Source organism: Theropithecus gelada, chromosome 10 (assembly GCF_003255815.1).
Source record: "Theropithecus gelada isolate Dixy chromosome 10, Tgel_1.0, whole genome shotgun sequence".
In the NCBI taxonomy this organism is placed as follows: Eukaryota; Metazoa; Chordata; class Mammalia; order Primates; family Cercopithecidae; genus Theropithecus; species Theropithecus gelada.
The window spans coordinates 27,949,734-27,972,070 of record NC_037678.1 but is presented as its reverse complement, the minus strand read 5'-3'; the positions used below and the strand labels follow the sequence as shown (position 1 = coordinate 27,972,070).

General features: G+C 43.7%; 1 protein-coding gene across 1 annotated transcript in view; it reads left to right on the top strand.

The window, feature by feature from the left end:
• The window catches only part of LOC112632393, a 30,092-nt gene extending 13,804 nt beyond the window's left edge, over window positions 1-16,288 (top strand). The window contains exons 3-9 of the mRNA XM_025398103.1: window positions 9,557-9,618; window positions 10,084-10,117; window positions 12,742-13,049; window positions 13,521-13,542; window positions 13,819-13,860; window positions 14,682-14,730; window positions 16,243-16,288. Of these exons, the coding sequence (XP_025253888.1) occupies window positions 9,557-9,618; window positions 10,084-10,117; window positions 12,742-13,049; window positions 13,521-13,542; window positions 13,819-13,860; window positions 14,682-14,730; window positions 16,243-16,288 (563 nt within the window). The remainder of the gene's footprint in view (window positions 1-9,556; window positions 9,619-10,083; window positions 10,118-12,741; window positions 13,050-13,520; window positions 13,543-13,818; window positions 13,861-14,681; window positions 14,731-16,242) is intronic.
• Window positions 16,289-22,337: the final 6,049 nt, after the last annotated feature.

Below are 22,337 nucleotides of genomic sequence, written 5' to 3'. Positions count from 1 at the left end.
TGGCAGCAGTTGGACCTCACAAGGTGGATTGTGCCTTCACCCTGGAGAGTTTGTGATGCCCTATCGCCATGGTGATGGGATTAGTGATCTCTTGCCCTTTGCCACGGTCTGTGCCAGCCAGGCCACTGGGCCATTGTGACAGACAGTGGTGCCCTTTGTGTGGAGGGCACTGAGTGTGTGCTCAGGCAGACACAGCACTTTTGACTTCATCTGCTTCTTTCAAAACTGGGTCTGAATTATGATAAAGTGGTTGGTTTTAGGCCAAGCAGGTGTATTTCATAGAACCAATGACTTGGGAGTTCAGAATCCTGGGCTTGAGTAAGCCTCTGATTAAGCTTATTAAGCTTATCAGCTGTGAAATTTAAAGCAAGACATTTCACTGATAATTAAGCCTCATGAGCACTTATACTGTACACTTTACCTACATCGAATCATTCTGCCATCACCACAGACATATGGCAGCCTGGGCGACAGAGCAAGACTCTGTTAAAAAAAAAAAAAAAATTCACACAGAAGAGCAGAACCCTATACCCTCCATGATAAAAGCAGCAGCACTGTACGTGGGTCTGTGGAGGTTGAAAGAGACTTGGTAGATGTCAAGAAGGTAGTGGCAGTCCTGCTGGGTTTTTAAAGGGTCTGAAGAAGTGACAGGACACTGTGGTTGAATCCTAGCATGTATTTTAGTATTTGTTCATTTGGAGTTTGATTATTTCACGTTGCTTTCATTTGCCATTACCTGGAAAGCCAGGGGCTCCATTCTCATTTCCTTCCTGCTCTTTCTTTGCCTTCCTTGGTCCATGAAGAGGATGGTCCAGGAGAAGCTCAATCCATGCTTGTTAACCAGGCACACCCCTAAGTTCTAGTCCCTTAGTCATTTATGAATAGCACCACCAATGAACTGACGGCCATGCTGTGTCCTTCCACATCCCCTAGGTGACTCGAAGAAGCCTTCCAAAAAGTGTTTGAAAAGGGAGCTCTACTCTACTTCGACGGTAAAGTAGCCTGTCTTTGCCTAAGATGTAAATGTTGTTTTCTTGGTTCCTTTATTTTTCAGTTGATATCAGCTATGGGAAAATTAACTGGTACATTATAGATGTTAGATAATATTTCCTTGGGAATGGAGGAGGTGTATCTTACCAACTGACGCCTGATTCCAGAGGACATACACAGTTGGCCGTGTCAGACAGTACAGGGTGTGTTAAGGGATATTTTCTTCAGGAACAAGTTTTCCACTTTAGATAAGAATTCTGTCATTGCCACCCAAAAATTATCTAGACAGAAGCATTCTTCAGGAAAAGCCCCTGTGCTTTCTTAAGGGAACTCTACTCTAGAGTTGAGGCTTTTGACTTGAACATCCTTTCCCACCTTCGTTACTCAGTTTCCAAGTGAAAAAAAAGACCTTTGCGAACCATCCATAGCATGGCCTCATTCTCAGAGTGTTTCCTTCTCTAATTACAGGTGTCTTCATTGAGCACCCTTGATGGTACGTATTCTGGAATCACTCACTGGCTGTTAGAGAAAGATTCTATAGGAAATGTGGAGCCTAACTGCTGGCTTTTGTCTGGAGAGCCTCCATGATCCAAGACCCGGGGGGAATGAGGATGTGGAGTGTAGTAACAGAAACTGGTTTTCCAGGTGACAAACTCTTTTATCTATGTATAGTTCCTGGGAACGTGTTCACATTAGGTGGTGTTCATATTAGGTTGTGTGTGTGCGGGTGTGTATTATGCAGCGGGGTGGGGGTGGTCTATGTGCAAGTCTGCATGATTCGCTTGTGAAGGTGTGTCTGTGTGTGTTTCCCCCAGGAAAAAAAATGTGTTTACCCAGCACAACTATCAGGGCCATTTTTCTTAATTTAACAAATCAGATCACATACTTTACTTACATTAGTTCAAACCTCCTCATGAACATATGTTGTGAGCTTGTTTATTGAACCCCCATGCCAGATGGAGAAACTAAACCACAGAAATAAATGTGCCCTGGCTCACTTGCTACGCAGTGAGGAGCCAGGATGTTTACTCATATGGTCCCAGTGTTGAAGGCCTGAACTACAGCCTCTATTTATCAACCAGTGAAAGGATCACTATTCACCATGCAAGGGAGTTCCAGCACCCTCTATGCCTGGTATTATCCAAGCCTGCAGAGATCTCAAATGCCATCCTTCACATAAGAGAGCCTCAGTGATCTCAGAATCCAGGTAGCTATGTAGGCATCTCCCTGCAGGTTTCACATAGTCCTTAGTGTGAAACCGACATAGAAAGCCCATGTTTCTGATCAAATCACAGGTTCTGAAACACTAAGGGAGGCATTAATTAGGACAGTATGGTGCCTGTGTGTCATAGCTGGGTCTCTCCTCAAGACATGGCTCAAGTCCAGTAAGAATGGGGCGATGCTTTAGAGTCTTGGCCACAGTTCCCCACAAGCCCTCTGAGCTACACACTTTAGGGATCATGACCATTAAGTACTCAAATTATCACTTGGTTGTTATCCGGGTATCTGTCGTCCTTATGGCAACTCTCTTGTGAAGCTGGTGGGAGAGCGTCAGTGCTGGAGCTGTGCCTTCCTTCTGGATGGACCTTCCCTGTGTTAGCAGGTGGGTGCAGGCATGGGGGTCAGCACGCTCAGTGGATTCACACACACAGTATTGAGCAGTAAGGCTGGGCTTCATTATTTACACATTTTCAATAACTGATGATCTTCATAACATAAAATAAACGATGTACTACATTAGAATACTGTCCCTCGTATTGAATCTTGTGTCTCAAAAAAGGCTTGGTTAAAGTCACATGTGAGGTTCCATTCAACTGATGATACATGCCGTAGCAGCAGTTAAAGCAGTCATTTGAAAAGGCTTTTACTATACACTTACACGTGAGCCTGAAGTGGGGGATAAAAGAGGTGATTAGCTCCCCTGTGCAATGTTTCTATTACATGAGTGGTGGAGGACAATTAGGAAGGTGATGGAGGGAACAGAGCAAAGGATTGGACAGGTCTATTGAACCCATAAGACTATGGTGAGGTTAGTGAATGAGACTGGTCATTTTAAGTCAAATTTTACCTCGTGTGTTCTTTCCATGCTTTCTTCCAGTAGTTCCTTCTTTTTTTTAATTTTTTTTGACACTGAGTCTCGCTCTGTCACCCAGGCTGGAGTGCAGTGGTGTGCTCTCAGCTCACTGCAAGCTCTCCCTCCCAGATTCATGCCATTCTCCTGCCTCAGCCTCCCCAGTAGCTGGGACTACAGGCACCCACCACAACGCCTGGCTAATTTTTTGTATTTTTAGCAGAGACAGGGTTTCAACATGTTAGCCAGGATGGTCTTGATCTCCTGACCTTGTGATCTGCCCGCCTTGGCCTCCCAAAGTGCTGGGATTACAGGCGTGAGCCACTGTGCCCAGCCCCTTCTATTTTTTGTTAACTATGTCACTGTTGCTAAAATCCTTACTAAAAGAGGACAAAGCTTTGTAATAACATAAAAGCTTGTAAAGTTGTGATAGCTCAAATTTTACAAAATACTGGGGGCTTTTGCCTGAGACCTGGATGACCTCGTTGTATAAGAATGGGGGGGGGTCCTCTGAAGACTACTGGACTTCTGGGAAGAAAGATCTAAGTTGTCTTTCTGTGATATGGAGTTAATCTTAAAGCCAGGGACATGGTAGTCTCTTAAGTCACATAGAAGGCTCTGAGAAAGGAAAATGAGGTCTCCATTTTCTGGATTTAGGATGTCTCTGAGCAAGCCAGGGGGTCACAGAAGAATGCAGAGAAATAAATAATGTGGGTAATACATATGTTTATAGTATCTAGAAGAAAACATCAAGATGTACATTTTTAAAATCTAGAGTTTTGACAAAGACAACTAAAATATAAGAATCTTTAAAACTCACAATGCAATATCAGGACCACGTGGCTTCCTTTTATTTCTACCAAATAGTAGAATAAACATAGCACCAATCTTGTGAACACACTTCCAGAGAACACACAGAGTAAATGCAGCCTTGCTGCCTGATTATTTCCAGAGAATCTTGATTGCACTCCTGCAATAACAGACATTACAGAAAAGGGGAAGGACAGAAACATTTTTCTGAAGGTAGAAGTCAAACCCTGAAAGCAAACATTAGCAATCTAGCATCAGACTTGTTTTCAGAAAGGAAGAAAAACGAGATTTTATGGGGGTTTTCGCTGGGGTTCATGGGGAGAGAATCAGTAGCTTTCTGAGATCGCTGTTAAAGGATTGGGAGAAGAGACAGGGCCTTTGGGTTAATGGAAGGGACATTTGGTGACAGAGGAAAACAGAGCTTGGGGCGAACATCAGAGAGGGTCCTGTGGCTATGGAGAGGTCTCCCTAAGAAGAGACAGGACTCTGTCCCCTGTCACAGCAGGGTCTAGGGATGGATGTAGAGTGTGTAAATTAGAAACTGAATTTGGCTGTGGAAAGAATGAGCAGAGAAGACACACCCAGAGCTGGCGCAGCCACTGCCCATTCTCAGCCCGACCTTATTGCAGGCGGCTCTGATCAATAGTCAAGGAGGCAGTGGAGGTGGCAGACTTAATTCATTAAACCACCAAAGCACCAGCCACATGGCCACTTTTCCAGTTAATTCACAGTAGCTTGCATATTCAGGTTTGATCGGTGAAAGGGAAGTTACTCTTTGCAGACCCATCTTTTGACAAGCATTTTGCAGTGTCAGAAGGTCTGAGCAGCCTTGGGAGGCAAGGAGACCCTGGTCCCTCAGTGTAGTCACTGGAGGAGACAGTCACTGAGAGGCAGCTGGCAGAGTGAAGGGAGAGGGGAGGAAGGCCACTGAGATAACAGCCTTTAAAATAAACTGTCATATTGAGTGGAGGGGGGTCAAGGATCTGAAAGAGGAAGGAGAATTCTTTATCATTAAGGACCTGTCCTTATCGCAGGCATCTCCTCCAGAGCATCACCTTTGTCCACCCACACACCTCGGGCTAGGAGGACTGGAGAAAGACAGTGAGGGGGTCTCTTGGGTCTCTGGCACAGGGTGTGATGTAGAGGTGTCAGTTGTTCAGGAATCTCTGTCTCTAGGGAACCAAATACATTTCCCATCTCAGATCCTTCCTCACTGGGGTTGGGGTTCTGCTCATCACCATCGCTGAATGCCAACACTCTCAAGTGTAAAATCTCAGCCACAGCCCCTCCTCTGCCGTCCCGGCAGGGCCAACGTTCTCCATAAGCCATAAGGCATCAGGCCCACAGAAAAGCCAAACAGGAAACCATGCGCCACTGCCCCGGAGCCATCCAAGCACCTTCTCCATATTCAGCCACTACTAAGTGTCCAGCTTATTCCTCCTGGCATGTAGTAAACACTTAGAGAACACTACTGAAGTACCAGTCCTCTCTTAAGGTTTTCCTATATTTAGTGATTTTTTAGCCCTATACTGTGATATTAAGAAGTAGGGCCTGAAAAGTATTGCTAAAATTTCATTATGACAGTGCAGAGGACTGAGGGCAGAGGGACGACATGAGCTTGCCAGGTCCACATCGCTTAGTGGAATTTGAATCTGAGCCCGCACTCTGCACCAGCCCTTCACTCGCAGTCATCCTGCTGTGTTCTCCTCTCCGTGAAGGCACTGCCCACAGTCTATCTGATAGAGGTGTTGGGTGCTCACTGAACTCCGTGATCTTCCTGAAACCCAACTTTGATTCAGCAGGCTCTGCTTGGAAGCCTGTAAAGGACAGGATCATAAGTTTAAACTTAGATTATTACTATTTTCCCTCTGGTCTTCTGTCAGCAAGATGTCAACAGTCCTCTCTATTGTAAATGCATTAACCCGCATCTTCTCTGATAGGTATTTCAAGAAGATATGCCGTATCCACCTCTCAGGGTCAGAGACCTCGTAACTCCTGGGGAAAGAAGGGAATATACCCAGTAGAAGGTACTGTGGAAATTCATTAAATAAGTTGATTCTAGAATCACATTTGTGGGGAGTATTCAGTGTCCCATATGTAAGAGGAAACTATGAAGAGACTAAGCTATATTTTTTAATGTGTCAGAATTCTAATTTGCGGAGTCAGCAAATATTACGACAACCACAAAGTAAATAGCCACTTAAAAGTCAATTTTGGTTCATGTTTAATGATAGACAATGTTTCCAGCTAATGTCTAGAACTTACCTGGTTGTTAAACATTAGCATAGATCTTCCTGAAAGAGTGGTGTGATATTATTATTTTAAAATTAATATAAAGTAAGTATAAATTAATTGACATAAAAATTGAGCATATGGCGGCCGGGCGCGGTGGCTCAAGCCTGTAATCCCAGCACTTTGGGAGGCCGAGGCGGGCGGATCACAAGGTCAGGAGATCGAGACCATCCTGGCTAACACGGTGAAACCCCGTCTCTACTAAAAACACAAAAAACTAGCCGGGCGAGGTGGCGGGCGCCTGTAGTCCCAGCTACTCGGGAGGCTGAGGCAGGAGAATGGCCTAAACCCAGGAGGCGGAGCTTGCAGTGAGCCGAGATCGCACCATTGCACTCCAGCCTGGGGGACAGAGCAAGACTCCGTCTCAAAAAAAATAAAATAAAATAAAATAAAATTGAGCATATGGCCAGGCGTGGTGGCTCATGCTTATAATCCCAGCACTTTAGGAGGCCAAGGCAGGCGGCTCAATTGAGGTTGGGAGTTGGAGACCAGCCTGGCCAATATGGTGAAAACCCATCTCTACTAAAAATACAAAAAAATTAGCCAGGTGAGATTACAGGTGCCTGTAACCTCAGCTACTCAGGAGGCTGAAGCAGGAGAATCACTTGAACCCGGGAGGTGGAGGTTGCAGCGAGCCAAGATCATGCCATTGCATTCCACGCTGGGCAACAAGAGTGAAACTCCATCTCAAAAAAAAAAAAAAAAAAATTGAGCATATAATACACAAAGTTCCCACATTATTCTATCTCCTCACCCTCACTTCCTAATTTCACCTATTATTAACATCTTACATTACTGTGGTACCTTTGCTAAAATCATGAGAAAATATTGACACATTGTTATCTGAAGTCTATCATTTGCATAATGTTCATTCTGTTCCACATTTATATGACGTTTGAAATATTTATAACTTTATGTTCACCATTATGTTCTCATAAAGAATATGCTCACCTCCCTAAAAATCCCCTCTTCTCACTCATTAATCTCTGTCCTTTTTCTCCAGAAACCTTGGCAACTATTAATATTTTTACTATCGCTTCAGTTTTGCCTATTCCAGAACGTCATATAGTTGGAATCATATATTATGTAGCTTTTTCAGATGAATTTATTTCACTAAATTGATGGATATTTAAGTTTCCTTCATGTCTTTTTTATACCTTAATGGCATAAAATGCACATTAAATCACCAAATAATATTGCATTAAATAGATTTTTGTCTTTTTATTCACCTCTTGAAGAATTTGGTAGATTTCATGACAGAAACCATCTGGGTCTGGTGCTTTCTTTTTTGGAATGCTCTTAATGTGAATTCAACCTATTTAATAGACATAAGTTTATTCAAATTATCTAGGATTCTGGTGTGACCTTGGGAAGAGTGTCTTTCAAGGACTTGATACATTTCACTGAGGTTATTGAACTGTGGTCATAGAATTGTTCATAATATTCCTTGATTATCCTTTTACTGCCCAACAGTTCAGTCGAGATGGCTCCTGTATTATTTCTGAAATTGGTCATTTGTGTTATCTTCTTTTTCTTGGTTAGCCTGCGTAGAAGTTCATTCATTGTAATTAGCATCTCAAATAACCAATTTTTGGTTTTAATGATTTTCTGATGATTTCAGCGTTTTAATTTTATTGACTTCTGTGATGTTATTACTTCTACTTGCTTTACATTGCATTCCTTTATTTTCTACAGTTTCCTAATTGAAACATGATATTACTGATTTTAGATCTTGTGATTTTTAATATATTGCATCCAATGCTATGAATTCCCCTCTATGGACTGCTTTTGTTACATCCAGAAATCTTGTCAAGTCACATTTTCATTTAATGTAGTTAAAGGTATTTTTAATTTTCTTTTTTTTTTTTTTTTTTTTTTTTTGAGACGGAGTCTCGCTCTGTCACCCAGGCTGGAGTGCAGTGGCCGGATCTCAGCTCACTGCAAGCTCCACCTCCCGGGTTTACGCCATTCTCCTGCCTCAGCCTCCCGAGTAGCTGGGACTACAGGCGCCCGCCACCTCGCCCGGCTAAGTTTTCGTATTTTTTAGTAGAGACGGGGTTTCACCGTGTCAGCCAGGATGGTCTCGATCTCCTGACCTCGTGATCCGCCCGTCTCGGCCTCCCAAAGTGCTGGGATTACAGGCTTGAGCCACCGCGCCCGGCCTTTAATTTTCTATTGAAACTTTAATCCATGAGTTATTTAAAAATGCATTGCTAATTTGCAAATATTTGGGGATTTTTCTGGCTCTTTTACATCTGTTGATTTTTTGTTGTCAGGTATGTGTTGCAAAAGCGGTGATCTATCTCATGTTGCCACCATCCAAGATGGCCCAGGATGTGGGCTCTCCCTGAGTGAATGTTCGGCAATCTGGCAGCCTGATGTGGTCGGCCTCTTCCTTTAGTCTGAGTTTGCTTTCTGCTTAGAAAGGGCCATTCTCAGTTCTGGCAGGGAGTTTTCCTAACATTGAGAGGTGACATTCTTACTCCCCAGTGCAGCCTGCACCTCTAGCGTGTGGTCAGCAGACAGGACAGAGGCCCTCAGTAGACAGAGATCAGCAGAGTCTTTGACCGAAGTGCATCTTCAGAGTCTGCACCTAACCCCCTGTGACCACAGGCAGGCTCTGTGTCCTAAAGGAGGAGGAACTGTGCGACCATCATGACTGGAAATTTGTAAGGATCACCATGTTACTCAAGTAAGGTCTTTGGAAAGTGTCGTGTTACTACTGTTTGTTAACTGCTTGTTGGTGGCCTGGCTGAGCCACACCCTTTATGAAAACCAGGACCCCTCAGCCGGTGTGGGTGTCTGTGCAGCCTGAGACCCTCATGTGAACAGTCCTTTGCTGCTTTATTTGTCATCGTGCCTTACGTGTAACTTGCACCATTTGATCACGCCTATGTTTTGTGGTGATAATACTTTCAACTATTCCTAAAATATTGCTTCAGTCTTATCTGTTTGGGGTCAATTGCTGAGGATTTCATACAAATTGATGAAGTTTGTGAATCTAAAGTTCTACACAAAGGGAGACATCAATCCTACAAGCTAATATTGTTTTACAGGGTTTAGAAAACCATTTAGCTGGGTTTCAAACCTCACGGTGTGAGCAGTGGGACTCTCATCCGATTATAGCGTGTGCTTCAGTACCATTTGTAGACTGACTCATTCCCGTTGCCTTAAGTTGCCATCAGCAAAATGCCAGGGACTCTGTTTCTCGCTCCTCAGTTCCTTGTTCTTGCCTGTCTTTCCATGAGGGAAGATTTTCTAGCAGCAGCTCAAGCTGTGCTTTTAATGAAGCACATCTGCACACACTGTCCTGTTGTCCACATTAAGCAGAGCTCCCTGAATAACTCATGAACAAAAGCATCTATGACTAACGGTTGCTCTGTGTCCTTCTAGCCTTTGAGGAGTCTCCAACTCACAAGGACAGAGGAGATGGAGAGAGGCTGGTCGACGCGAGGGTAAGGTTGCGTTGCTTTCCCTGAAACAGAAATGTTTCTTTCTTGGCGTCTTTCTTTTTCAATTGACTTTACGTGTGAAAAAATGACAATGTACATTACAGTTATTAAATGCAGTTTTCTGAGGGGGTGGAAGAAGCGACTCTTAGCAACTGATACGTAATCCAAAATGGCATTTACCTCTGACGGCTTCAGGTTGTAGACTGTATCCTTGGGGCCCTTGTCCTTGGAAGCAACGTCTTCTCCTTGGATTCAGTATTTTGCACTTGCCAACCTACGTGGACCTGAGAGATCCAACATCCAGAAGCTGATATCTTTTCTAGTGTGTATCCTACCCTTGTTAGGGGGGCCTTGAAGTTGACCACACTTTCTGATCTTGTTTTCAGTATTCACTGAGAGAAACAGAGCCTTGTACAAACAATCCACAACACGACGTACCCCTCATAAAGCTTTGTTTCTGTATTGCAGGTGGTGCAGGTGGTCCCTCTGAGGTTTGACTCTAGTAAGTATTCTGGAATTACTTGCAAAGAAAGCAATCTGAATGCAAAGAAAGGTGTGGCATCCTTGCAGGTTTCAATGTGAAGAGCCACCCTGAGCGTGGGACTGTGATAGGAATAAGCATAGTGGAAGTGTTTGTAAAAAAAACCCGAGTTCCCCAGGGAAAAAATTATGGCCAATTTTTGAGGAAGCAGCTGTGCTCCCTTTTGGGTGGTACTGAGTTGGGTGCTTGAGGATTGGTGGTGTCTTGTGTGAGGCTGCATCATGTGGTGTGTGTGTGTGTGTGTGTGTGTGAGTGTGTGTGTGAGAGTGTGAGTGTGAGAGAGAGAGAGTGTGTGTGTGTGGGTGTGTGTGTGTGTGTGGGTGGGTGTGTGGGTGTGTTTTTGTACAGGTGAGGCTGTTTTCTCAGGAGAGATTTCCCATTTATACAACTCAATCACCAGTGTCCACTTCCAACAATAAAATCCACCCCCCTCTACTCTCTCTGTACAGTGACTCCTCCATCCTCACCAGAGCCATCCCTGGGTCTGGCTTCTAATCCCCACTGCTCAGGTGGAGAACCTGAAGGGCCTAGGGGGTGGCCCCAGCTCCCGAGTTCCTGAATGAAAAAGTGAAAACACGAACCCAGGAGTGTGGGCCAGTGCTGACGCTGACATGCACTTAGTCATGGGGTGTTCGCCACCATGCAGGGAGTCCAGCATTCGTGTATAAACCCTAAAGCACAGAGCCTAAGAGGTCCCAGACACTGCCCATCACCATATAGTGGCCTACATGATCACACGACCCAGGGCAGTTATAGGCACATCTCCCCACGGGCTGGTGTAGTCATCAGTGTGTCAAAAGCACAAAGATCCCCGGGTGTTTGGGTCAGCTCACAGACTTTTTTTTTTTTTTTTAACTTTTATTTAAAGTTCAGGGGTACATGTGCAGGATGTTCAGGTTTGCTACATACATAAACGTGTCAAGAGTTTGTTGTACAGATTATTTCATCACCCATATATTAAGCCTAATATCAGCTATTTGTCCTGATCCTCCCCCTCCTCCCATCTCCCACCCTCCAGTAGGCCCCACACTCACAAATTCTAAGAGAAGCGGGGGACCATGCAGGCCAGTGCAGCCCACTTCAGTTGTGAAGTTAATTTGCTCAGCAACTGGCCAAAGCCTATAAGGAAGGGTGATGTATTTTAGTAGATTTAGTAACATTATCTTCCCAAGCCCTAAAATGCTCAAATCCTGCCAGCTGAAAATGGTGAGGAGGGACAGATGGGAACTCTGTACAGTAGTTGGTTATTAGCCTGGCTTCCGTCCCCTCATGGCAACTCTCTTGTGCATGTGGGTTAAAGACCCTCAGCCTCAAGCCAAGCCTCCTCCATGAGAAGCCATCTCACTATTGACTGGCTAGTGCCGTGTATGGCCACCAACCCAACAGAAACAAAACGTGGCTTTAAAACAAGTGTAAATCTCATACGACAGGCAAATGCAGAAGCAGCATGTCTTGCAAGTTGTAAAGAAGACAGTCGCAGTGTCGCTGGACTTCACTGTGGGTAGACGACATGAGCGAACTCTTGTCACTGAATCACAGCAGAGTTCAAGGCCACTTGTAGACTATTTCATGTTACAGAAGGTGGCCTTTGGCTCCTAAGCAAAGACCTCTGTTTCTCATTTCTTTGTTTTTGTTTTTTTTTTTTTGAGACGGAGTCTCGCTCTGTCCCCCAAGCTGGAGTGCAGTGGCGCGATCTCGGCTCACTGCAAGCTCCGCCTCCTGGGTTCACGCCATTCTCCTGCCTCAGCCTCTGGAGTAGCTGGGACTACAGGCGCCCGCCACCGCGCCCGGCTAATTTTTTGTATTTTTAGTAGAGACGGGGTTTCACCGTGGTCTCGATCTCCTGACCTTGTGATCCGCCCGCCTCGGCCTCCCAAAGTGCTGGAATTACAGGCGTGAGCCACCGCGCCCGGCCTACTGTTTCTCATTTCTTTCCTGTTCATCTTATTGGTCATCCTTCTTCTGCAAGGGAAAAGAGCCGAAGCAAAAGGCAGTTTCAATATTAATCTGACCGAGGTTTTGTGCTGTTTATTATCATCCAGGTAATCAGGTGCAACCCGGTCTGCCTACTAGCCCCCCTGCCCCTGCTCTGTGTTTTCATTTAATAAACATTTTGGTCTACTTACTATGTGTTAGATTTTCTGGAGACCACAGAGTAAATGAGATAGAATCTTTATGTTGATAGCTAACTTAGATTTAACATAACTGACAAAAATTAAGATTTCTGATTTCTTGTAAGAATATTTTGTTTGTGTGAATACATGATGAATGTAAAGTGGTTAACAAAAAAAATCACACTTGCACTCATGGAGGGCTTTTCAGGAATTTGTCAATTTCTATTTTTTTATATTTCCCCACTTCACTGGATAAAGCATATCTGAACGTGGAAGCTGATTCCCACTGCAGAAAGCGTTCTGAGTCACGTCTCTTAGCTTCACTAGCGCAGATCCACCCGGGAGGATGGCCCAGCATCAGCTCGGCCCATGCTGTGATCAGCCACCTCCATGCACCACACCAAGCAAGCTCCCTGGGTGATTCACAGTCTCCACCACCAGGGCACTGACCTTTACTCTGTGTTCTCCTAGCCCCCTGTGGGGACCCTATACAGGACATCTCTGACGAAGACACTGTATATGACATCTGCGATGAGGATGCTGTAGACATCTGTAATGAGGACACTGTGGACATCTCTAATGAGGCTGCTGTACCTGACATCTTGAATGACGCTGGAGACATCTGTAATGAGGCTGCTATAAGTGACATCGCGAGTGAGAATGCTGAAGACATCTGTAAGGAGGACACTGCAGAAAACATTTCTAATGAGGACATTGTTTACAACATAACTAATGAGGACGCTGAACAACACACCTCTGAAAAAGAAGACGCTGCCAAGGTAAGACACTTTTCTTTGTCTTGAACAGAAATGTTACTTTCCTGACTTCTTTCCAATCAGATGTAGACATGAACATCTGCCAATGTGCATTATTTATGACATCTGCAATGCCCTTGGTGTGGTGCTATTGATTGGCAGCCTCTCACCAACCCATGCCGGGCACACGGGGGCGTGGTAGATGGCGGCATCCATGATCCACTGCAATGCAGAGGTGTTTCCCTCCACAGCAGTTTCCCCCGTGGATTAAGAGTTGTGAAACTGCCCATTTAAATATACTTTAAAGGTAAATTCTGTGGGAAAAGGTCTTGTCTTTTCCATAGGTGTCCTCCGTGCTAATTTTGGGGGACTTTGACCTTTGACTCAATCACTATACCCTTTCTAATTTTCCCAAGTTTTTGAGAGAATATCAGATCTGTGTGACATGCATGGCATCATTTCACCCTCCTAATGTTTTCTTTTCTTTAATTGCAGGAGCCATTTATACTGGAAAACGGTACGTACCCTGAAATAACTCACTTCCTGAGGGAAAAACGCTGTCTATAGGGTATAGAAACCTGATTCTGGGCTCCTTTTGGGAAGGAGGATTTGGGATCTGGTGAGAGCAGATGATTTTGCAAGTATAAAACAATGTCCAGAGAGGCTGGAGGGATGTCTGTGAACCAGAGGAAACACCAGGGGATCCTGTGTGAAGCACCGGGGCTTCAGCTGGAGTGGGAGGAGTGGGTGGGCCTCTCTCTAATGACTTATCCTGGTGTTTGTGTTTCTAAAGATTTGATTGTGGAGAGCATATCTGACGACGAGGATTTTGCAGGTAGGTAACTACTTTCCATGTAAGATCCAATGGGAGAGAGTTCCCAGGGGCCTTCGGGGTATCCGTGCTGCTTGGGAGGTTGAGGGAGGGGGCATGAAATCAAAAAGGAAAAGGAAATATGTGTCAAATTGGATTTGGTGTTTTCCAGGTTTCTTGCCATAATGTAAGAACTGTCTCTGTGGGCTGGGAGGGTGCTGTGTGATTTAAAGGTGATCTTTCCCAGAACACCCGGCCTTTTCTGCCTCTGCCTCTGCCTCTGCCTCTGCTTCTGCCAAACATCACAGCCTTTGGGTTGGACTGGTCAGCACTGCTTGGGATTGTGCAGAAGAGGTGTGGGGTTGCATCAAGTGGCACCTGTGGCGAACAGAATCTGAGGGACACAACTCCCTCACAGGCACTTACTTGAACCTGGAGACACAGTTCTCCTGGCGTGTGCCCAGGGGTGCAGGAGAAATTCACGGTCATCCTCTGAACTTTTAGGACTTTAAAAAGCACTCACATTTCCATCTTGCTGTTGACTCCTGGCTTAAAGGGAGCTCCCGGGGTGAGTGACGGAGGCGGGATCGGACCCTGGCAGTCTGACGGCAACACCTGTGTTCCTCTGCACTGGGCCATGGACGACATTACACACCTTTGTGAGAATCAGGAATTACACACCTTTGTGAGAATTTGCATCTGGAATTGAGATGGACCTTGAGTCATATAAATAAGTTGGAAAAGATGCATTTTATTACCCTGTTGAAAGAAACCATTTATTTCTCACTCCAGCAGGATAAATGGTTTTCAGTGTCCACTTAACTGCTCATTGACTCTTACTGTAGATGAGGAGGTGGCAAGCAGGCCCTGCCCTCCCCCAGTTGTAGGCCCAAGGTAACCAGCAATTGGCTGGATATAATGGAAGAGTGGTGCATTCGGAGGTATCTGTATTAATGGGACCCGCATGATATGGGTGACAGCTATTAGGGTGAGAAAAAACCTTGGAAGCACAGTGAAATGTTTAAATATTAAACAAAACATTGTTGAAATCTCCATGATACTTTAGTAGTCGAAGTCATTCTTGTGGTCATCACTGCCTTTCCCAAACATAACAGGCTACTTAATGTCACACGGACCCATGCCATGAGGAATGAGGATCAGTTTGTAAAATGCCAATAAAGCCATTGCCCGTATAAGCCACAATATTTCATCCATATATTTCAATGTCCATGTGTAATATAGTTCAAATGTCAGAATTTATTATTATCTAATAGAATATGCATGGTATATCCATGAGCAATAACCATTATACTATTTCTATTAACAATTATTTGTATGATGAAAAACGCAGACTCCCATTCTTGGGTTTTCTGAGTTTGCACACATTAGCATGACAACCCCATGTTCACCTGACGTGTGCCAGCAGGAGGCCAGGAACAGAGGCTTTTCCTATTAGCTAAGGTTTCTAAATGTATTACGTATTCATGGTTAGAAATTACTCTAAATATCATAAAAGGTTAGCAAGGAAGTTTCCCTTCCACTCTGAACTTCCAAACACCAAGTCAACAGTTTTGTTCACATGTCATCCCTACAATCTACGTGCAAATAGAAACATGTACCTAGCACGCATGCTGATGCGTGATCGTGTTTATACAAAGTCTCTGCACCTCTGCATATGCCACTGGGCAATGCACCTTAGTTATCATTCCACATTTCAACTGTAAATCCATTGTATTGTTTCAGAGCTATAAAGTACTGCACCCTATGACTATTCCCAAAATTACTTAAGCACCGCCCTCTGGGTATCCATTTGTTCTGTTTCCAGTCTTGCTCTTATGACCAATGCTGTAGTGAACAGCACTGTGTTGAGTGAAGTGGTGAACGTGGCATCTTTGTCTTGTTCCAGTCCTCACGGGGGACGCTTTCAACTTGCCCCATTCAGGATAATGTTGGCTGTGGGTTTGTCATAGATGCCTTTTATTACCTTAAGGTATGTCCCTTCTATGCTGATTTTGCTGAAGGGTTTTAATCATGAGGAAATGTGGCTTTTGTCAAATGCTTTTTCTGCATCTATTCAGATTATCATATGATTTTTGTTTTTAATTTTATTTATGTGATGTATCACATTTATTGACTTGCGTATGTTAAACCATCCCTGCATCCCTGGTATGAAACCCATTTGATCATGGTGGATTATCTTTTTGATATGTTGTTGGATTCAGTTAGCTTGGATGTAGCATTTCTTACTATTCCAATCTGTGGAATGTATTGGTTTAAGTAATGAAAACATGTTCTATCTTCACTGCCTAGCACTTTCTGTTTCTTTAACAGCCTTCCCAACAGGGCAGCATAAAAGCAGGAGCCCTGCTAGTCTCCCCTTAACCTGGAATCCCCTCTTCTCCACAGCTCGCTCATTGGACAGGATAGACTGGGCACCCAGGCCTCAGGGTAAGGACATGCTCCATCACCTAGAGGTGCAGTGCCTGGGAAGGCCAACCGTGGAGGGGCGCTGCCAGCTTTACAGTGATAGAGGTGTTCGGAGGGACTGACCACCAATTCATAAGGCTGTGCTTTGTTGGTGACGTCAAGGATTGTTTTGCAGATTGTTGGGGAGGGACAATCCCAAGGCCTCACCTGGTCCTGGCCCTGGTCCTGGTTTGCACAAAGGCAGTAAGAGAGGAATGGTCAGGGCTGACCTGTTGCTGTGCTGGGGAGGAAGGTGCTGTGCTGAAATTCAGGAGGCTGAGGATGCAGCAGTCCCATAGGAGTACATGACCTTCAGCATACGGTTTCTTAATTGATGATAAATGGAAATGATAAATCATTGACTATTTTTTCTATCATTGGATATCTACTCTCTACTGCTCATGCTGTTCCTGTCTTTATGGGGAAGATGGAGGATCAATCAGTGTGTGCATACTGAGTGGAAGGAAGGAGAGATGCAACAAAATTTAAGGGAGGATGAGGGATGGGAGGGCCCTTCATCCAGGTGCTCGCAGAGTCCTCCTGAGGAGGAAAGCCCCGTGGCTCCCTGAGGAAGGAGCCATGAGGGCTGCGTGACTCCCACAGTGAAGTGTGTGGTATGTCTGAGGACACCCAGGCTGGTCCGTGAGGAGCCAGTGGCAGAGTGAGAAGCAGCAAGGCCAGGAGGGTGACTGGAGGCCAGGCTCTGGGTCATTCTCCATGTAATGGAAACAGCCGGAGCCCAGTGGGCTTGGAGGTGCAGGACGTGGTGGCTGATGACAGAACAATGCAGAGAGAAGTGTCAGGTGTCAAATCCTTACTTTGTTCTGAGCATTGTGCTAAAACTTCCCGTGGCTCACCCCTTTTAGGGGCTGAAAGTTGCAGAAGTTTAGGAAACTCGCCCATGATAGTGGAGCCCCCATCTCCTGCCCTACTGCTGTCCCCCTTCTCACCCAGCCACCACCTGTTTCAGGGCAACACACAGAAGTGATAACCTCTTATGGACATACAAGTAAATTCTACTGTTTTTGTTATTCACAGAAAAAAAAACATTGGCTCATGTGGGTTGGGAAGGTGAAATACCAGAAGCATTTCATCTGGTTATTTCCACCAACATGAATCCTGTAGTATTGAAATGCATAGGTTAGCATTTTTGGCCAATTTACTCAGCATTCTGGGTTAAAGGCTGTTTATTTATTTATTTATTTATGAGATGGAGTTTCGCTGTTGCTGACCAAGCAGGAGTGCAACCGCATCTCCGCCTCCCGGGTTCAAGTGATTCTCCCTCAACCTCACAACTAGCTGGGATTATAGGTGCTCACCACCCATGCCATGGCTTCACCATGTTGGTCAGGCTGGTCTCGAACTCCTACCTCAGGTGATCTGCCTGCCTCAGCCTCCCAAAGTGCTGGGATTACAGGCAAGAGCCACCACACCCAACCTAAAGGCTTTTAAAATTCACTTGTATAAGCTGACTTAGTTTTCTTTAACCTTGTAGAAAAAATACAAAAGTGGCAGTCTCTTTTATCACACAAATAATGTTTTAATAGAGTTTTTTTCTTTTTCTTTTCTTTTTTTTTTTTTTTTTTTTTTTTTTTTGAGCCAGAGTCTTGCTTTGTCACCCAGGCTGGAGTGCAGTGGTGTGATCTCAGCTCACTGCAAGTTCTGCCTCCTGGGTTCACTCCATTCTCCTGCCTCAGCCTCCCGAGTAGCTGAGGCTACAGGTGCCCACGACCATGCCTGGCTAATTTTTTGTATTTTTTAGTAGAGATGGGGTTTCACCATATTAGCCAGGATGGTCTCAATCTCCTGACCTTGTGATCCACCTGCCTCAGCCTCCCAAAGTGCCAGGATTACAGGCGTGAGCCACCGCACCCAGCCAATAGAGTTTTTTTCTAATTGATATATTATGTACTTTTCATTCGCTAATTAATTGCTTACATTTGAAGTGTTTTATGAATTAATATTTAATTGCATAGATGAAGATTACTAGTCATAGGCATTTTACTAACCAGTACTCATTAAGCATAGCATGGATTCATGTGATGTTGCACGCCGAAAGAGTGAGGGTCGTGATCAACTCAGTGTGCCACTGGAGGCTATATGAGTAAACAGCAAACTGTTCTCATGAATGCAGAATGCTGGCAAACTGACAAACTGCATCTGCCACCCAGAGGGAATGCTGAGAGCAGTCACGCCCCAGGCGCAGCATTGCTTGAGATTAGGCACATCTGAAGCCTGTTAGCAATAATGTGAACCTGTGAACAATTGAGAAGCTGACTAATCATTGCCTCCTGCTCCCTACTCCTTCTACTCAATAAATACGAAGGGCTGTAGAAGCTGAGGGCGGCTGCCCTTGCCCACTAGAAGCTGGGAGCCCTCTTCTTCTTCCCTGACCCCTTCTTTAAACAGTTTCTTTTTTCCTTGGTTTTCATTTCTTCATTCGCCCTCCTTCGTTCAGTCCCGCAGTAACTGTGGCAAACCATGGGGACTGTCACAATGTGATGTCAAGGAGCTATTTTATTTGGTGAAAGGAAAAAGCACAAGAACGAATGCAAGAGCTGGACCAGTGGAGACACCGACAGTGATCTGTCTAAGATCTAAATCATTCTGTTGTCTTCCCGGCTTCCTTATCATTCTCATCACTGTCGTCAGCATTGTTGGGTCCTTTTAGCACAGATTTCTCAAAATGGGCAACTCCGTAACACTTGGAAGCTTATGAATAATTCATATAATTTGTAAGAGGGCAATTTTGGAGTACCTATTTTAAAATTCCAATAACCTGGGAATTTCATCCCATGTCAGGAGTCTTTTATGTAAAATATTTCCACAATTAGGAGAAATATGTGCATGGGGATTTTCTGTGTAGCAGTGTTTTGATAGAATAGAAAGTTGGGACAAACCAAATTTCTATCACGAAGGAAATAGTAATACTCTGAATAATATACAGTGAATATTATGCAGGCTTTAAATATCAAAAAAGAGCTCAACGTCTGACTTCCAATGATCATGTTGAAGTGCGTCACAGCTGGTTGACATTTGATTTTCATGTGGGAACTCTGGAAGTCTGCCTTAGTGATTTTACATGTGGCTAAATTTAGCTAATGAAAAGCTATTCGAAGTATGGAAAAATGGAACTTTAAAACAGTATCTCGTCAACAACCAAGTGGACCTGTTTCACGTAGAGCCCATGCATTCATCTGCCTGCCCATCACTCTGTCTGTCCACATGGGCATCATTTGTTAGTGGAACTGAGTGCCCACTGTCGAGTTGACAAGCCCATACCTCCCTGTTCCTAGTCACACATTAATTTTTCAACAAATCCCTTTTGATTGTGATTAAGCTCAGCCGCTATTTCCAATTGCTTCCCCAAATGTACTTCTCACTGTTCTCCCATCACACCCTTCAGCCCATCCATGCGGGTTTCCTTTGCTTTTCCCACCTTACACCAAACTCCCTATTTTTACTCCCACTTTTACCTCCTCTCTAAGACAAAACAAACAAAACTAGCATTTTAAAACTTAGTTGTAATATTTATTCTGTCATGAAAATTTCTCCAACAGCTACTCCCATGGCCCTGTGTGTTCTGGATATTTTTAAATATTGGGTATAAGGTTGAGCACGTCAGGATATGCTGTTTCGGGCTGCACACCGTTTTGTTTGTATTGATTCTTCCTATTGGAGGTGTGGTCATTGCCTTCTCCTCCTCTGGGGAGTTTATGCCAGTGCTCTTGAATAAGATTGGCAGACAATTTTTCTTTTTATACTTAATAATTTTTTTGTTTGGTCTTAAGATCATCCATGACTGGGGACTTTATCACAGCTGGGACTTCATCTATGGCTGGGGACTTCATTTATGACTGGAGACTTCATTCACATCTGGCATCTTCATCTACAGCTGGGAGCTGTATCCACAGCTGAGGCATCATTTCTGGCTGGGGGCACTATCCACGGCTGGGATTTCATCCATGTCTGGGGGCATCATCCATGTCTGGAGGCAGCATCCATGGCTGGGGAGTTCATCCGCGGCTGTTTTGCCAGATCTGTATCTGAGTCCCAGATACAGATTATTAAGCCTAGTAATTTTATTGAGTTCTACTTTTATAGTTTTGTAGTTTTAGTTTCATAAGTTGTTTGTTGATAATTTAATGAAATAAACTAAATCAGAATTACCCCCTTTTAATTATTTCCTTGTGTCAACATAGAAATAATGGATTTAAGGAAACACTGAGATGCCCCTGTCTGTGTTTGTGAATGAGTGTTGGGTCTAAAGCCTTTCTCTGGCTTCCAGAAGATTGCCCCACCTTACACTTGCTTTCTGCAGGTTCCAGAGGCTTCCATTTGAAAGGGGCCTCTCTTCCCCACTCTGCCACACCCCACACCAGCTCTCCTGTAACCCACTGACTTTGTAAACGCTTTCTTCCACCTGCACCTCACTGAATTCAAGACTTTGGAAAATAGTCAAAAATTCTAAAAAGGTGGGAGTGGGTGTGATCTGGAAATCCATGCTGTATTATTTTTAAGGGAATCTACTGGAAACTATTAGTTTATGTTTTAAATAAAACCATCCCTTAGCACTAGAATATCAAGCCATTCATTTTTAACAGAACTTTGAGATATAATTCAAATACCATAAATTTCACCCCCACACAGTGTACAATTCAATGGTTTCTAATATATTCACAGAGGTCTGCAAAAATTACCACAATTGAATTTTAGACAATATCATTTATTGACATCCTTACATGCATATAGATGTAGATATATATCATTTTAATATCATCTTGAATATTGTCGTATTTAATAATTGTACTATACTATTATCTATTTGTGTCTTTATATTGCTGTTTTATTTTGTTATTCGGAATGACGATGATCTCCATGTACCTTTATACAGGTTTAAAATACACCTTTTTACAACTCGAGTAATTAAATTGTTTCTAGTAAATCACATAAGAAACACATATGCTATTGTTATAACAATTCAAATACTGCTTAGGTCTGTAGAATGAAATGTATCACCGCCAGCGCCCCGCCCACTCAGTCATCCACATCCACTTACACACAGATAGACATGCCCACGTTTTTACATAATCCTGCTTTGTGTGTTGTTTCCTGACTGGTTTTTCCATATAAAATAGAATTTGGTGATCATTGCCTATCAGTACATGTAGCTCTCTCTCACTCTTACTTATAGTTGCATCATTAATCAACAGGTTATTTTACCATAATTTGGTCACTTTTTCACTGTGGAATTTTTTGTTGGATTCAGTTATTTGTTACTGTTACCTACACTATCCTGGGTATACCTGTATATTCATCTTTTTGGTACTTAAGTGTGTTTTTTCTTTTATGATTGATTTCTAAAAATAAAATACTGAGGCAAAGTATGAATCTTTATTTTTTTATTTTTTATTTTGTTGAGACAGAGTCGTGCTCTGTCGCCCAGGCTGGAGTGCAGTGGTGCAATCTTGGCTCACTGCAAGCTCGGCCTCCCAGGTTCACACCATTCTCCCACCTCAGCCTCCTTAAGTAGCTGGGATTACAGGTGCCCACCACCACACCTGGCAAATTTTTTTTTTTTTTTTTTTTGTATTTTTACAAATAGCACAGGGTTTTACCGTGTTGGCCAGGATGGTCTCGATCTCCTGACCTCGTAATCTGCCTGCCTCGGCCTCCCAAAGTGCTGGAATTACAGGTGTGAGCCATTGTGCCTGGCCATATTTTGATACAAAATTAAAAATCTGTTTCAAAAAACTGTAATGATATTATACTCCTACCATCAGTATATGAGAGTTCCTATTTCCACACACCTTTAATTACAGAGGAAATGACCAATGCTAATCTTGGTCAATTTTATGATTAAGAAATATTTCCACATTTAATTTGGATTTCTCCACTTATTAGAGAGATTGTGCATTTTTGCACATGTTTACTGGCCATTTGTATTTCTCGCTGAGAATTTCATGATATGTTTTATTAGTTTTCTAATTCATGTAATGATACTCTATGTATTCTGCACATTTATTAATTCCACA